General features: G+C 41.6%; 1 protein-coding gene across 1 annotated transcript in view; it reads left to right on the plus strand.

Moving 5' to 3' along the window:
* abca12 (ATP-binding cassette, sub-family A (ABC1), member 12) overlaps positions 1 to 18429 on the plus strand; it is a 95212-nt gene that overhangs the window by 17131 nt on the left and 59652 nt on the right. Inside the window, exons 12-20 of the mRNA XM_015966708.3 lie at positions 5609 to 5754; positions 5895 to 6028; positions 8252 to 8382; positions 8560 to 8724; positions 8936 to 9141; positions 9332 to 9465; positions 9612 to 9726; positions 11044 to 13647; positions 13887 to 13999. Coding sequence (XP_015822194.1) covers positions 5609 to 5754; positions 5895 to 6028; positions 8252 to 8382; positions 8560 to 8724; positions 8936 to 9141; positions 9332 to 9465; positions 9612 to 9726; positions 11044 to 13647; positions 13887 to 13999 — 3748 coding nt within the window. The remainder of the gene's footprint in view (positions 1 to 5608; positions 5755 to 5894; positions 6029 to 8251; positions 8383 to 8559; positions 8725 to 8935; positions 9142 to 9331; positions 9466 to 9611; positions 9727 to 11043; positions 13648 to 13886; positions 14000 to 18429) is intronic.

Genomic DNA, 18429 nt, shown 5'->3' on the forward strand with positions numbered 1-18429 from the left:
ATTTGGATTGATCAGAAGTTGCTATGTGTATTGTTTATTTGAAAACTATTTACAGAGCAGCCTCAGAGTTGAGATTAAATATTTTTGATCACAATAGTAAAGGAACTATTACAGAACAAGTTTTTCAGTAAAATCAGAACATTAATATTTAAGTGCATGGATTAATACATCTGAACTCATGCAGTAGGAACTAGGAAATATGAAATACTAGAACCAGACACAACTTTTTTTTGTTTTAATTTGATGAAATTGATTTTTTCCTAAAATTGTTGGGATTTTTCCCACACAAAGTTAAACAAAACAATGTTGATTAAGGTGTGAGTGAGTGAGTGAGTGAGTGAGTGAGTGAGTGAGTGAGAGAGAAAATAATTTTTAAAAACCCGAGCGGAGGCAGTGACTGACGCAGCACGAGCCGTTTTCAGCTCTGTCTTGTCAAATGCACCACGTACGTTACGAAAAAAAGTAACTTTAAATATTAAACCGAAAAAGAGACGAGCTGAAGAAAACCTAGGGAGTTCTGAAGAAATGTGAAGCAAGCACAGAGAGATCTGTTACTGTCTATGTGTGTGTGTGTGTGCGTGGGCCGAAATGAGATTCCTCTTTTGCTCATTGGCCTCTTCGATACGGTCTTCCCAAGGGACCGGACTGCTGCAGAGTTTTGTGTGTAGGGAGGGGCGGGCGCTCTATGTGACTGGCCGATCACAGAACATGAAGGCAGTCAGTTACCCAATGAGGATTTTTCTTCAGCACGATTACAGATATTTACGAGTTTTACTCATTTCATGCTCGTATTCATCAAAAATGCTTTATCCGTACCGGATACTCATCTGAAAGAAGTGTCCGGCTCATCCCTAGCTGTAACCACCCTGCCCTGCCTCCTCCTCCTTGCTGCCTGCTGGCTGTGATCACAAGCAACAGCAGAGTAGTTCCCGCTGCTTCTTTGGGAAACGGCGCAAAAAAAAAAATTATTTTAAATCTATAAAACGGGATCTTGTAGGCATAGCGCTGGGATTTCATCCGTGGCGGCTACGCCTATGTAAGGGAAACACTGGAATATACGGTGTTATTAGTGCATCATCTGTGTACGTATCATGATACTTGCATATGCTTCAATTCGAGTGGCTTTGGCTTTCTCCTGTTAAACCTTTCTTTGATAAATCTTTCAAAAGTGTATTAATTATTTTCACACTAAGAGTTCATCTTCAGACTTCATTTCAGACTGGTATCCTGAAGCTATCTTGAAGGTATTTTTTTATATAAATCAGAATTCCCCATCAATCAATAATTTTCAGGCAACATCCCTGAGGCAGCACAGTAACTTTAAATCTCACAGCTGGAATGATGAATTGAATGTGGAAAAACTTGCTTTGACTCCATCAAGCAAATCCACTGGATTCCAACAACTTGATCGGTAATTTTAGTGTGCTGATTTTCAAATGACTCAAATTTGTTCAAACTCTTTAGAATTAGCCTGGCAAGCCAGACTAAATAAATGTATTATTTAGTCTGGCCATGCTCCATTGACGGCTCTCGGTTGTGGGGCGGGATCTACCGTTGTCTTTCAAATGATCTCCGCATTCCACTGGACAATGAATGTGACATACTCATGTTTCACTCTGTTGCATCATCCCACCCACCAGGCATATAGAGTGCCCTGATTGGCCCACAAAGCGGATAAAGCTCTGTGATTTGTTCACTAAGCAGATAGAGCACAATGATTGGCCCACCATTATGGACAATCACAGCTCTTTATGTGTTTGAAACCCGTCTAGAGAGCTGTGATTGGCTAGCCAGAGTCCTGGTAGGAGCTGCTGAGGTTCCAGTGGAGCGTGCCTAGACCAAACTTTGCAAAGCAAGAATTTGGTCTAGTTCACTAGGCTACTTTAGAATAGTATTTAAGTTAAATGTTGTTTTTTTCACAGCAGTGAATCAGTGAGTCATGCAGTATTTTTAGGGGTAAATTAGCAAGTTTAGTGAAAATGTAGTTCCGTTTATTTACTTAAGAGATTTAAAATGATACATGCGAATTTCACTGTCTTGCAAACTTGTTGTTTGTTGTTTAAGTTGTAGCTGTCTGTTGTTATTTAACGAGCAGAAACTACCGTACTCTGATTCTCCCTCCTCTCTACCTCTCGATGAGTCATTAGCCTCTATTGAGAGGGAGGCGTTGTGTTGATTAGATGCAGGAAGGTGTGCGCTAGACTGAAACTGCTTAGGAATGAGATTCAAAACTGCATTATAGGTACTGGAAAGGTGAAATCTAAGCCCCCCCCCACCCCAGGGACACCTCCAGAAAATTTCGATGGGGTGGCCAGATGGGGACAAAGAAATTTTTGGGGTGGCACACCAAATTGGTCCTTGTGGTAACTCAGGGAGAGTTTAGCCTGTGGCGATGTATTGCATTGCTCCTTTATTCGTTTTTATTTTTTTTTAAAAGTATGTATCCAAAACATTCAACTTAAATTTTACAGACACAAGCATTTCTGAAAAATATATTTAAGTTATTTAAAATGTTATTCCAAAATTAATTTATAAATTTTTTTAGGTTAATTCACCTGTGTTGCTGTGTTCACAAAAAACTATGGAGATAAAAACTTTTTTAAAATGGTGAGCAGCAGAAACATGTGTATTTAAAAAAAATCTGATTATTTCTTTACTCATTAATTGTATTATTTTTGTTTTGTTTTACAATTGTGTCTTGAATAAACAAATCAATATATGGTTTGACTAAACATTAATATGATTTATTAACACTGGCTTTTCCTGAGGAGGGCCAGCAATTTTCTAGGGGTGGCCATGGTCATCCCTGGCCACCTCTTGGGGGTGCCCTTGCCCAACCCCTATTTAAAGTAGGTTTTTCCCATTTGACATAGACGGCTTCTTTCACTCCTCTCTCAAACCATCTATCTTCTTTGTCCAGAATGTGTACTTTGTCATCTTCAAAGGTGTGTCCCTTGTCCTTCAGGTTTAAGTGGACTGCAGAGTCTTAACCTGAAGAGGCAGCTCTCCTGTGTTGTGCCATGCACTTGTGTAATTGTTTCCCTAGCGCGGGGGTCGGCAACCCGCGGCTCTGGAGCCGCATGCGGCTCTTCCATCCATCTGATGCGGCTCTCTGTGCTTGTAAAATAATGAATGGATATTTAAATAAAATGCTTTATATTTTACTGCATTACTGTATGCCAATTCTAAATGTAAAGATTGTCTGCGTAAACCTGAACAGTTCCAACCCGGTCTTACTGTGAGACCGGGTTGACGGGTCACGCTTGTGAGTAATCATAGGCGCTTTCTGAGCTGACGAGGATGTGAGATTCTGGGACTCTCCTCAGACGGGCTCATAGATGCGTCGCCACATTGGAGACAGGAACAAGCACTATTCAGCCAAAGTTTCATAATCAGGGAACATTTTCTAAGTGACAAGACTCGCTTCAGTCGGAGGAATCTTCCTGCATGCGCTCTGGTTCTGCGACGCGCTCAAAGCCCCTCTCCACATCTTCAGCTCACTGTGCACCGTACGCACGCGCTGACAGTGAGCTGCGCTGACCAGTGTCCAGCTCAGATGTTCAGATGGGAATCTTTTCTTGAGTGATTTAGCAATATCTGCGATGTGCGAAACGAATAAAATGTCAGTTCGTCTGCATGCGTCGGGGTAATTCTTTCTATTCTTTCTCCGTCAAAATAAACGGTCAAATACGGGAACTATGCGATCAACACAAGCCCTGCTTTTAACTGTTCTGTTTTCTTGTGAAAATTGTTGCAAAGAGATATAATTTAACTTAACACCAGAGCCAGGCGCACTGCGCTGTTATCTCCGTCACTATAAATGAGGGCAAAACAAATTGATCGGATCCTTTTCCGACCTTCCCCACCTACAAAGTTTAATTTCAACAATCAAACGTGACAGAGCCTGGATTTGTATTCTGAACAGTCTAAACATGTTTTAAAAATAAACGTATGACAAAAGTGGCACCTGCTCGGACTTTTGTTGAGCATAATTCTGCGCACATGAAGATACATAAGAGACCTGGATGATGGCGCTCAATGGTTAAAGGATTCACTGAAGCGGTGTGAAGCGCCCCGTCGCGCGCCTAGACGGTACCATAGGAGGCGAGCTGCCATGGTTCGCCGCATGCTACAGGAGCGAGCTATCTAGGTGCGCACAGCGTCCCCCGGTCCCCTCCTCCTCCCCCTCCTCCCTGTCCGGAACTCGACCTCACCAGTCTGAAGCAGCCACCTTGTCCGTAACAAGTCCGGACCTGTTACTAGGGGCGTCGTCTGGTTTAATGACGGAAAACGTTATCCAGATGTTTATAATCAGACACAAAGGTCTTACAGACAGAGTCCGGAACATTTCCGTTTTTTATGACTCCTGCCACGTATGGGATGATGGTGCCATTGGGGCTATTGTCCTTTTCTTTGCTGGTTGCTACTTTGGGTGCTTTTCCAGGCTACTTTGTTGATTTCACTAAGGCCAAGTTAGGGTATCTGCAATTTTGGAGAGCTTTCTTGATGTGTTTCTCTTCCTTTTGCTTTCCTTCAGTCTTTGTGGGAATGTTCTCAGCCCAATGGTGTAAAGTCCTGATGGCTGACATTTTGTGCTCCAATGGGTGATGTGAGTCGAAATGCAAATACTAGTCTCTGTGAGTTGATTTCCTGTAGACTTCAATGCTGAGACTTGCACAGCACAGTCCAAGAAGGTCAGTTGGTTGTTGTGGGGATCTGGTGAACTTGTTGTACATGTCCACGGCATTAATGTGCTTGGTAAAGTCTTCTACTTCCTTCATGAGAATTTTGACCCATGTGTCGTCCACATACCTGAACCAGTGGCTTGGTGTTTTTCCATTGTAGGAGTTCAGTGCTCTGGTTTCCACTTCCTCCATGTAAATGTTGGCGACGATTGGTGATACTGGAGAGCCTATGGCACCAGTAAAACTTGTTGTTGTGTTTGAAGTAGGTGGTAGAAGAAACCAAAGAAGTCCAGTTGCCTTCATTTGAACCCTTTTGGATTACCATGACCTGGATGACTTCCGCGTCGTAATATCTGTTGTAAAGTACTCAACAATGTTGTAAACAGTCACAGCACCTGAGATAGAACTGGTGCCTATCTTCAGCGCCTAGGCATCACGCTTTTGGGATGCGGCGCTCCCTGTGTGCCCACTCTCATTAACTATAATGGATTCTATTTAAAATGACGGCGCGGTGCGGCGCATCCGCCTCCTGTGTGCCTCAGGGTTATGAGCCTTCACCAGCATATCTATCAGGAAATATTAAAGTACTAAAAGTAAATTGGATATTCATTTGATTAATTTTACATATGAATTTTATTTTATCATTCGGATGAAATTTTAAATATGCTTTCTATCGTATTGAAACAATGAGATGGTTTAACTAAATAAAATGTCTGAGTATCAGGGTCACCAAAGGTTACAGAAAGTTATCAGCAAGGCTCAAACATCATCATTCCGCACACAAACAATAATAAGTCTCAAAGACACTTCAACGTTTTGGACCACATGATCCTTGTTGGAAAAACAACTTTTCAATGAGCCGAGTCATGACTCCAGGTGTAAAATGAACTCTTGTGATGTCCACTCTTTTGTCTTAATTCCAGGTTCTCCTGGAATGGAGTAAATATGTAGCAGCAGCAGATGTGGCCTTTGTAAAAGAACTGGTGCTGTCAGGAGAACAGGGTGTCGCTAGCGTCACAAGATCCCAGCGTAGCGTAGATGTACAACCACAGAACTCAGAGGAGGAGCTGTAAGTGTCAGATTTTCTTTACTTGTTATATTTGTTTAAAACATATTTTCAATCTTTCTTTCTGAAGGTTTTCCTTGTCTTTTGGAGAAAAAGCAACACAACAATTTCTACTTAAATCCAATATTTGTCCCTTTTTGCAGGTTCTTGGGTATCGGCGAAGTGCTGTTGGAGATTTCGACAATCGATCCTGAGTTTGGAATGATTGTTGAGAGAGCTGTCAGTACCGTCTACCAGACTGTGGATGTAGCAACGACGACTTTATCTACTTTGGAAGGTAAGCTTACCAACACGAGCAGGCCTCTAGTGTAGAAACAATAACTTGACCTAACTTTTAGCTTTTATTTTGAGTTCTGCTCTGTTCGTAGGGCTGTGTAAACACAGAAATAGTGTTAGTTCTTGCTTTAAAGGACAGAAGTGAGAAAAATGTAGCGGAGGCAAATTGATTATTTTATCTGTTATGACCATGAAGATGTAATATTCTATATAAATATGAAATGTTAACCTGCAAGGTCTTTATTGTAATTAATCAGAAGATTCTAGGATTAAAATCAGAAGATCTAGGTTCTTTGGTTTTTCAGTAATCAACCACACTTCGTGTTACTTCAAGAAAGAGTCAAGTTCTTTGAAGAAAGAGTCTTTGTTTCTGCAGGAACTGTTTTCTCATCAGCTTTGCAGGTGCAAAAAGGTTTTGACGACGTGTCAAAATCTTTGATGGTTAAAGAGGTTTTTGCTACAGATGACCGGTTTGAGCGATTCTCTAGAACTGGCAAATTACTCAAAGGGATTTAGTTTTAAAGAATTGATGTTATGACTTGCACAGCCAATCAGAGGCTGACAGGCTTGAGAGATGTTACCAAGACAACTCAGAAACACACCTTCTTTGATATCTGAAGTCCTGACTGGTTAAAAAGGCAAGTTATGTGTTGTAGTCTAACTTAACCGTACTTGTTATTGTGTGAGCAGGCGTGAGGACCTTGTAGTTAAAACATGGTGAACACATTGCAGGTTCTATTAGATAATATAATATACATCCATTCAGTGTGCACAGATTAATGAAGCATGTCATTATACTATAATTATCATAAGTAGTAATAAACAAATGTTTATTCAATGATTATCTAGGTTATAAGTCATAGTAGGAGTTCATATTGATTTATCAAATCAATCTTGAATTTAGCAACTGATTCGAGCTGGAGTTGGAGTCTTCTGTAGAGGCAGCCAGATGGGACCTTGGGGAAAGAAAGTTATTGTTTATCTTTCAGACTAGCAGAGTCGGATTCCCAGCTGGTGTGAAGGCAGACTCATGTAAAAGGACACATGCAATGTTGTGTCTCCTTTCTGACCAGATGTTGAATAGATGGTGAAAGATCAGGCTGTACCTAAACTGACCACTTTTACAACATACTGTACTTTAAAGGTAAATAATCTTGACAAAAGTCAGAAATTCTATAATGTCTAATGAGTAAATGAAACCAGTGTACACCCTTTCCCTGGGGAATGGGAACAGAAAGAATGTGTGGAACTAAATGCTTTTACATAGGAACAGTGCTTTAAGAGGCCAGTATAGACCGGTAAGCAGTACTGGCACTTTAAATTTTTACATCTGAGTGTGCCCGGACTTTTTCACAGTGTAAAAATCTTCACTTTCCAGCGCCCCCATTCCCACCCACGTATATATTCCTACATAAATTACTGCATGGGAATAATTAAATTAATTGAAACATTTTTGAATGTTGAGGCTTGTGGCTCAAAGGTATGACCCATTGACTGTATATATTAAGAACAGACCCTCCGCCACGTCGCTCATAGGCTTCTGAAGAGCTGAATTGGAGCCCAGTGAGCGGTTCCTACCACCGGCATCTTACGCATCTTGTCACTCCCCAAAAAAAAATGGAGCTGAGCTAAAACTCTGAGCCGATGTAATGAACCAATTGAGCTTCTCGAAGCTAACAGAGGTTTGCTGGTGCTTTTAGCCAGAAAACCTTGGTTGAGCGACTCTGCAACCCTCTCCCTTCTAGGCTGTAACGCTTTTAACGTGAGCCCGAGTCTGAGGCCTTCAGCAGGGGGACAAGCCGCTAGTGCTGACGGCTCATCTGCTACCTGCAAATCAAATGGATACACCCTAATTATAAATGTAAACAGACACGTTACAAAAAAATTCACCACTCTCAGAGTTGTCATGATGGAAAACTTGACCCATTAAATATAAAATGTTTTTTGAACAAAGCTGTAAACATGTTTATTTCCGCTGTGAAGTTGGCATTTTTAATATGGGAGTCAATGAAAACTTGCTCCTTTCTGGGGCCAGCCCCTAGTGGATGAGACGGGAACTGCAATTTTTGTCAGTTCTCCACTGGTTTCACTTTAGGCAGGCAGAGTTTCCCACATGGTATGACCTAAACATTTTTTGTCATGTACATTTTTATAAAAAAAAAAACTGTTAAACCATTGAATGTATATTTAATTGACCGGCCTTCATCCATGTTTACATTTACAGAAATCCTAAATAACGTCCTGGGAGATGGAAAAAATATCAGGCAGACTTTGTATTTGCTGCTGACCAACCAGTCTGAGGCGAGCGCTTGGATCAGCCATGTCCTGAACAGTGTGACAGAAATAATAATGAAGGTACGCCAATAGAGTTTTAAATGACTCCTAAGCAGGTAGTCAGGTAGTGTTAGATTTTTAAATAATAAGTAAAATCTGAAGCAGGTTTTGTTTTAACTTTTTTTAACTATATTCTTTAAAAAAAAAACTTGGCAACAGCTTTTAAAGTGTTTAAAGCTTGTTTTTCTATTTTCTTAGACTCTGGATTCCAAGAATAACTCATGTGAACAACTTGTTGAGCCCATCGAGTGGTTTCTGCCTACCCACACCTTAAAGATAGAAGTTTGGAGATCAATGTTTTGCCAGGACCTCACCTCTCTAAAACAAGCATTGCTAGAGTACTGGTTGCCCGTGGTTGAACAGGTAAAAGACTTTACAAGTGAAACAAGTTCTGAATACAAGGAACGCATAAATGCTAGTATCAGTCCTCACCTTTTTCTTTTGTTTACAGTATTTTCTGACAATCCTGCTTTTGTTACCTTAAATGCCATTTGTTCTGCTTGTTTTGATACGCGTTTAGGCTCATGTTTCAACCAGGACTTGGTTGTCATCTAATTTTATATTTTACCTTCAGTTTAAAGAACTGAAGGCAGTTGTCTCAGGTCAAGCAGAACTCAATGCAACACTTCCTATGATCCTCTCTGAGTGGCACAAGCTTTACAATGCCAGCAGTGGATTTGAGGAGTTGATGAACATACTGGCAATGGAACTGGGTGGAGCATTCAGGATGGACTGGATTCCTGGCACAAGTGTTGATCTGACTGGAACGCTTCTACAAAGGTTCTGACAACGTGTTAACTCTGCTGCATGATTTCTTTTCCCAGTATTACTTTGTGTTAAAAAACAGAGACGATTACTGGATTGCTTTTCCACCCTTTTGTTTAGGATAAAATATGCAAGTCCTTCTTGTTAAACGAATTATCTTAATTTAGCAGTTTCAGTAAATTTCATGTTTCTTGTATGATTTTAGTGTCCTGATGTCGACTGAAACGTTTGGAGAACAACTTCAGGAGAGTCAGCAGTGGTCCATGATGAAAGATTACTTCAACATCGCTAACTGGATTTTGAACTACAGGACCGGTGTTACAACACAGACACCAAACTGTAATTTTTTTTTCTTTCAAAACACTAATATCCATTTCTTACTTATTAAATCAAACAAAAGTGTCCTGCCCCTGAAGAGAAGCTGTGCGTTTAAAGGAAACCCGTTAACCTGTCAATATGAATTGATGTTTCTTCTTTTTTCTTAGGTTATGTGGACATCAACTACTTTACCCCGCACTGTGACGCTGACTTAAACTGGTCCCAGTTTGCTTCGGCTGTGACCAATGTTCTGACAACACCAAGCCCAAATGCCCTGTTGGAGTAAGTGATGAAAATCATTGTCATCTGTCAGTTACTGAACTTGGCTCAACTTGTCTCTGCTCTACATGGTGTGGGTAGTTTTTAGATTAAACTGCTCGAGTGGGTGTGCTGGTCAATGTGCGTGTGCGGGGGTAGGGTACCCATAGGGTTCCAGCGAGCGAGAGGTGTTCTGTACCCAATACAAGAGTAGTGCGAGGTAAACTGTTTGTCTCACAAAAACACAACAATAGCAGATATAGCGTTGACTTTGAACATTCTGCTCATTCGTGGCTTTTTTCAAACGTTGAACCTGGAAAAGGCTGCAGGGGAAAACTCTAGAGTAGCCAGTGACTCTACCTCCAAGCCAATCAATGACTGACAGCAGCAGACATTACATTTTTGGTTTTGTTTGGTACACTCGAAACCACACTGAAGCAGGTACATAACAGTCGGTGGCAACCACTGATAGAGAGACCATCCAGTCGAATCTTTATTTATTTGAGTTGCGCTGAGAAGGCACTGATAGAAAACCCCTATTGGTGTCCATCAAAGCTGCAATGGCAAATTTGGAAAACAAATTAGCTTAAAACTTGTTTTTCTTTCATCTTATCAACGTTTTAACATAAATATAAATACATTGTGAAAATGAAAAAAAAATACTGAAGTGGTTTTACTGCATTTGTCTGGAAACCTCTATCAAAAACACACAAAGCAATTATTGGACCATGCGACTGTCTATCTCGCCGAACTGCCACACTTCCCTGTGTCCTCCATTGATTACACACTTGTGCATTTTGCAACAAAACACCACCGGTGGCAGCACTCGTGGCTCAATACTACCAGAGAAGGAGAAACAGCCGGCTGCTACAACTTCAACTACCAGAGTCCCAAAAATAAAAACACCACAAAAGACGTTTGGACCTAGCGACTGGTGTTCAGCGCATTTTTGTTTTCTCTGGCAATGCAGGTGTCCGGTTCTGGCGGAAGCGTCTTAGGGAAGATACTGGAAGGGATGAATGAATGTTCTGTGGTCCTGTTTCCATTGAAAACCTAGTTTGTTTGTAGATTTGTTACAATATGTTTAAATAGGCAAAGATGCAATGACTTTATGAGCTTAGGTTCCTATTTTTATTTATTTTTTGGTGGCTTTTTATTATGCATTAAAGCATGATGCCTGTAAAGCTTTAGTATACATAAGTACAATTATTGATTTTGATACAGATTAGGAAAAAAAGAGTATTATTCCCAACTATTTGCATTCCTATTAGTTCTGCTAGACAACCATTGTTGTTTTATAAAACTGACCTATTCCATCCCACTCTTCTGTTTTCTCTGTAGTTGTCTCAAAGGAACCATGCATTTGTTACAACATGTGTATGGGGCGGTCTACCAAAACCTGACTGCTTCATATTTAAAGGAGAAAATCAAAGGAGAAGATGCCATCTCTGCCTATCTTATCAATCAAATGCATAACCTGGAGACCTTTGTTCAGACAATAACTGTGCTCCCCAACCAGAACATCACCGACCCTGCTGTGATGGGTCCACTCATCAGCACTTTATTAGATTCCATGGGACTGAAACCACTCCTGCCTCTGTTCATCAGTGAGGGTCCCTTTAACATCTCCACATTGCTTGGTGTGGTCTCAAAGTTAGGCAGAATCAACCAGAACATCTTCACTTTCAATGAGACAGACCCAACAATGCTTGAACTGGAGCGGTTGATTTTTGAGTTCCTCTCTTTCAAGGGCAACCTGACACTTTCTCTCTCCAACGTTATGGCAAACAGTCTGCTATCCTTTTCAAACTACCTCAGCCCTGATTATCTGGCTCAACTTAAACAGGCCATTCAGCCTTTCACCAACCAGAACTCAGCTGGCATTGCAGAAGCCACCCTTAGTGCCATAGAGCTTCTGAAGACACTGATGGATTCTCCAAATAGTGACCCAACTACCATTGTTCTTGGCTACTTGCACCAGCTTCAGATGTTTATATTGTCTAATTTTAGACTTCAGGAATTGGAACATTTCCTGTTAGCAAATGGACAGCTGAATGAAACTCAAGTCACAGATGTCCAAAAGGCTTTTGTGGATTTTCTCAGCTTCTTCACCTCTGAGAACCTTCAGAGTCTTGCTCAGGCTGGACCAGATGCTGCCCAGGATGCTGTCATTCAGAAGTTTTTAGCAATCCTTCCACCTGCCTTACAGCAAAATGCATCGGTCTTTCTTCAGGATTTAAAAGTTATTCAAACTCAGCTGGCCATTTGTTCTCAAGAAACAGGACAGAACTGTTTGCAAGGAATATTTGAGATCCCTGAAAGATTGTCTCAAATAGAAGAATTAATGCGTGCGTTGAGCAGTGATATTATTGTTAAATTTAATTCATTTAATCCTGCTGCCTGGAGTCAGAAATATGAGGCACTTGCAACCACCATCTTCTCACTCACCTTGTCACCAAACAATGCCGCCAATGTAGAAACATTCAAACGGGCCCTTTATTTCCTTAGACTGGTCACAAACGGCACAGACATTTCACGGTCCATTGTCCAGAATGCTCTGATGGAAGCAAATTTAAGCCTTTATGATCTGAATAAAATTCCTTTGCTTGCTGCCAACACGAATGCACTTCTGGCAAAAGTGATGGAAGTCATTGATGCTAAGCAGTGTTTCAAACCTCAAAACACCCTGACTGAATTGGGTTACTGTGCTGTGGGAATGATCAACAAGATCAGCTCTTTCCTGGCACAACTTCCTGCATTTCACAATGACACAGCTATACTCTCTCTCCTCCCAGTAATCATTAATGAAACCACCAGCGACATCATCCAGGTGAACTCCGTTTCCAGCCCTAACTTGGTTGTTGCACAAACCTTGCAAACCATCTTGGCCAGCATCAAAATGGGCCTCCAGCAGAACAATCTGAGCACTCCGGACATTATGAATGAAATCACAGTGGTGGAAGGTCTGGTAGGGCTGGTTACCAACTTAGAGCCATTTTACATTTTTAATTCCACCTTCAGCAATGATCCAGTCCAAGCACAGAAGGTGTTTCTGGAGCTCCTGCAATGGTATTTGAAAAAGCTGGAGAACACCACCAGCATCAGTTCAGTCTCAGAGCTCCTCCAACCCTTTTTCTACATCACACAAATGCAAGTGGCATCTCAGCTGGCTCAGACAGAGTTTTCTGTGTTTGTCAGTAACAAAGTTGAGTTCCTCACGAACACCCTTCAGTACCCAGTAGATGGTGCAGGCATGAAGATAATTGGACAGACAGCAATTGATATGACACAGTATCTATTGGACTACATCAATGAGATGATAAACATTCAGAGTGGGAATGAATTTTTCAACCAGCTGGTCAATACCAGTGCTTTGCATTCCATTGAGCTCCAAATGAATTCCTACCTCCAACTCATAGAAAAGTGGATGGAGCAGCCAGACATCCCGATGCTCCTAACAAGTTTGTTGCAACTGGGAAACTCCTCTATGCCTTTGTCCGCGGCAGTGACAGACCTCCAGAACTTGATGAAGACGACAAATATATTTGTCACTGATCATCAACTGAACTACTTGAACCTGATAACCAATGTCACCCAGTCAATCAGTGAAGCCATTATGGTGGCAGAGCAAACTGGTAGCCTACAGAGCGAAGAGATTGCAGCTACATTGTTAGGAGCAGTGCAGATCCTGAGCCCATACTGGAGTTCCCCACCGACTTATGTCCAGCAGGAAGTTTGGGACACTGTGCGAGATACACTCAGCCTCCTTACCCAGAACCTGAGCTTTGCTTCATCACATAATCTCACCCTGGTCATTCTGGATAGAGTTGAGACACTTGCAAAGTTAAATCCAACTGTTGTAGAATATCTTCTTCCCTTTCTCGAAATAATCAGGACATACTTTGAGAGCACCAAAAACAGTGGGACTGACCAGTGGAATCGAATGTGAGTAATGGGGCGATTTTGTTTTCTGCATAATTTTACTTGTAAAAATCGGTTATAGTTTATAATATTTACTTTCAGTTACAAATTGAAGGGTATTTTAGTACTTTCCTCCATGGTTTGAATGTAAATTATTTTTATGTGTCGGCAAATATGGATATGCAGAACAGTTCTGGATTATTAGAACAAAACAAATTGTGTCCATGATGGCCTTTTGACCTGGATCTGCTTTGTTTTTTAAGAATTCTGGATGAGATGAAGGTAATCCAGAGCTTCCTGCCACCAGACAGCATAGCAGAACCCATCATCTCTGCTGTCATAAACTTCACTGAAGTCGTCTTGCAGCTAAGCCAAAGTAAGTCATTTTCATCTTTTTTTTTTAAACTTTCTGTTTGTTGAGCATTTTTCATTTTTATAAACATTAACATTTGAACACAAAGCAACAAAATGAGGGCCGACCAAATAAAAAGGAAGGAAGGAGATTAGGCCATCTATGTAGAAGTTCCACGTACACAGTGTTATGTACAACTCAGATACATATTCTCAGCGGTAACATAAAAAAATACCATAAGGCTAAACAGAAAACAGTGAGAAAACATTTCCATTTCTTCCAGTATAGTTCACATTTTTCCGAAGACAGACTCGGTGAGAAGGTTAGTCGCTCCATAAGATAGATTTCCTGTATTATTTCTGTCCAGTCCGAAACAGTTGGAGGATCCTAGTTCAACCACTTACGTGTTGTAGCTTTTTTGCTGGCCACCAGTAATATCTGTAGCAGATATCTGTCCTGTTTCCTCAGACCGATAGGTATGTTACCTAAAGTAAACGACACTGACGCTCCCCCCAATCTGTAATCCAGTTATCTGCTTGGTCCTTCGAACCACTTCTGTCCAGTAGGGGGAGATTTTAGGACATTCCCAGAAAATGTGGAAGAGGCCTACTGAAGTATATCAACATTTCCTCCCAACACTTTCAGGATTTTTACTTTGGAGTGCTTTAACGTTAGGGGTGATAAAAAACCTCACAATGTTTTTCCAAGCGAACTCTCTCCATGAGTCGGAGCTTGAAGTAGTGGCTATGGTTTTTACAGATATTAGACCAGTCTTCTTCAGATAGATTTATTCCAGCTTCTTTCTTCCATCCAAGTTCAATGTACTTGGTAGACATTTTCCTTTCTGCTTGTAGAAATGAGTAGTTCATGGAGATTAGTTTATTTTTTTTTCTCAGTTTCCTTTTACACACATCTATAAAGATTTGGACTAAAGGCTTTCTCTCCTTGGACACAATATCTGTATTGAAGTGATGTCTTAATCAAAGATATCTAAAAAAAACCCCTCTCTCCAAGTTGTAACTATCTGTCAATTGTTGAAAGGTGTCTAAACCCTTTTCGGATGATACTCTCCAATATGCGGCAATGCCCCAATTGCACCAATATTTGAACCTACTATCGATCCTTGCAGGGGTGAATTCTGTGTCATATGCTGGCCAGCGTAGTATTTTTGCATCATTTTCAAGCATTTTGTCTCTGAGTTTCCGAAGCCAGATACTCAGTGATGTTTTTATGCAGCTGGATACTTTGTTTAACCCTCCCACTGTCCTAATGGGTGACCCCGTGAGGAAAGTTGACCATTGAGCAGGGTTTATGGTTTATCCCTTGAGGTCCATGTGGCAAGGGTGAGATGGTACTCACTCCTCACCCCTGCCACGTGGACCTCAAGGTGGACCCGGATGTAGGCATGGGCAAGGAGGGACAATGCCGCCCTAAAAAGAGTGACTGCCCCCCCAAATGTGATGACATGTAGAAATCCCAAATTTCAAAAGATTTGATGAAAAAGGGTGAGAGTACTCCCCCCCCCCCCCCCCCTTTTCAAAGTAGCTGCTGATTGGTAGATGGAGGGTGTGGCCAGCCACTGCACTTGGTTCTCTGTCGTGTCACTGGCTTCACACGCTCTCAGACAGTCAGCAGCAGAACAGAGACACACCGTTGTTATATGAGCTGAGCCACTGGTTGAAGTTTTCTTCTGCTGTCGGTCACTGGAATTATTTGGTTACTCTTTTTTAAGGTTTTGGTTTGCCTCGTTCTCTTCTTTAATTTGTTTTTGAAGTGAACCGAGTCAACATGCGCAGGTTTCTGATTTCTAAACCGAGCAATAGTGCTAAGGCACCAGCGGCAGAAGCCGGCTCATCGGGTGCTGCTTCTCAACTCGCCACAACCCCCCCTGTGTTCAGGGCAGTACTGGAACAACCAGTTGCACAAGCACCGCAGCCCCTCCTGCTGTCCATGTTGTTACCAACCCAGCCGTCGCTGTGGGTGACACAGACCTGAACAGTAGCTCACCGTCCCAACCCACTGCTCTTGTTTTCCCCAAGTGCCATTTTGGGAAGAACATGCGCTCATTTTGCCCTGCCTGGTATCGTGAGAGACCATGGCTGGAATATTCAGTAAAGCTGGATGCGTGCTTTTGTTTCCCATGTCGTAAGTTTGGAGGGAACAATGATAGGGATTTGGTTTTCACAAAACAAGAATTTAATAATTGGAAAACAGCACTGGAAAAGGACAAGGGATTCACAAAGCATGCATCAAGTCAATGCCACATAAAAAATGAAAAAGCTGGTCTGAAATGTCCCGAAGAGTGAACACAGGGGAAACAATAATTTAATAAGTCCCACACAAATCTAAAAAAAAAAAAAAACGATTCTATGTAAAAAACTATTGGAGAAGTAGTTCAGTTCCTAGCAGTAAATGAGCTGTGGAAAGCTCCAGTGGTGATGATTTCTCTGCAGGACTGTTCTTAAAAATGGTCGACTACACACTGGCCAAAGACTCCAAATTTAATGAAATTAACAAACACATCCCAGAAAATGCAAAATACACATCTCACAACATACAAAACAAATTATTGAAACACTGTCAAAAAATGGTATTAAAAATATCTAAGATAATTATGACAAAGCAGATTATGCTGGGTTTGCGTTAAAAGTGATGGAACAAGGGACAGATGTGGAGAATCAGTCAGTCATGGTTAGATTTGTCTGTAATGGCATTCCAGAGGAACACCTGATCGGTCTGCTTGACCTCAGTCAGTTAAATGCTGAATTTATTACCACCCAAACCCTTGAGCATCTCTCTGACTCAGGCTATAGTGCAGCTGAAATGATCAGTCAGTGCTCTGATGGAGCTTCTGTCATGAGTGGGTCAGGGGTGGGGTTCAGGCCTTACTGCAGAAGAAGGTAGGGAAGGATGTTCCCTACATCCACTGCTACAGCCGCCAGCTGCACTTGGCAGTGGTCCATGTAATGCAGGCAGAGCCATGTGCAAAAACCTTTTTTGATCTCAACACTCATTTTTCCACCGTCATTATGTTTCACAGAGCTATGACGTTCCCTCCCTAAAACGACTGTTGGAGATCAGGTGGACAAGCCACCATGATGTGGCCAAGTGCCTTGTGGAGAATCAGGATGCTATTATGAGTATCCTGTCAGAGGTTACAGAGGACAGAGCTGCTGCTGCTGCTATCTGTACAGAGGCATCAGGACTGTTGATGATGTTAAGGAGGCACAATTTCTTTGAAATAGGAAAATTCCTCCTAAAAGTTCTGGGTTCCTTGAAGTCTGCAAATTCTATGCTGCAGTCTCATTCTGTTGATCTGTACTGTGCTTCAGAAGTAGTCAGTGCATCTCTGCAGGCTGAGAGAGGAGGAAAGTGAGACATTAACCAGCACACCTGCACCAGCTGCTAAACGACAAAGAAAAACAAGCTCACTGCTAACAGGTAGTGTTGTAATGTCCACTGTGAGCCATGCTGAAGACTCCACAACTCCTAGCCAGGCTCTGAAGAGAGCTCTTCTCAACATTTTGGACACAGTCATTGTAGAGATGGAGACAAGATTCTCCAAAAGCAATCTCCATCTCATGAAAGCAGTTAGCTGCCTTCAACCTCAGTCTCCCTCTTTTCTGGACCCTGACGTGTTAAGTCCTCTGCAGAAAATGACAGGAAGTGACAAACTTTCCAATGAGATTCTTGTTGCAAAAATAATGTTGGAGAAAGAATTCAAAATGACTGATGATGGTAACAGCGAAGAGTTTGTAGACCTCTCCACCGTTTGCAAATACGTTTCTACATGGGTATAAAGAATGCCTTTCCTGAGCTCCATTGCATGTATGTGACCTCCCTTGTTATTGGAATATCAGCAGCATCATGCGAGAGCTTTCTCCTCTTTGTCTCGTGTCCTTACCCAGTTCCGCCGTACTACGCTACATGAGAGAAAAAGAAATTTAGTCATTCTGGCTCACGAGAAGGCCATAACAGGCCTAGATATGGATGGATTTATTAGGACTTTTGCACAGAAAAGCAGACAGCTGATGCTGTAATGACTGATAAAAGCCATAAAGAAATAAAAACCACACAAATTCTAAAAAATGTATAAGTAAAATAAAAAATAAAATAAAAACGGAAGGGTAGACAGATAAGATACATAAAATATATGAGAGAGAGAGAGAGAGAGAGAGAGAGAGAGAGAGAGAGAGAGAGAGAGAGAGAGAGAGAGAGAGAGAGAGAGAGAGAGAGAGAGAGAGAGAGAGAGAGAGAGAGAGAGAGAGAGAGAGAGAGAGAGAGAGAGAGAGAGAGAGAGAGAGAGAGAGAGAGAGAGAGAGAGAGAGAGAGAGAGAGAGAGAGAGAGAGAGAGAGAGAGAGAGAGAGAGAGAGAGAGAGAGAGAGAGAGAGAGAGAGAGAGAGAGAGAGAGAGAGAGAGAGAGAGAGAGAGAGAGAGAGAGACCCATTTGTGC

This window comes from Nothobranchius furzeri, chromosome 14 (assembly GCF_043380555.1).
Source record: "Nothobranchius furzeri strain GRZ-AD chromosome 14, NfurGRZ-RIMD1, whole genome shotgun sequence".
Classification (NCBI taxonomy): domain Eukaryota; kingdom Metazoa; phylum Chordata; class Actinopteri; order Cyprinodontiformes; family Nothobranchiidae; genus Nothobranchius; species Nothobranchius furzeri.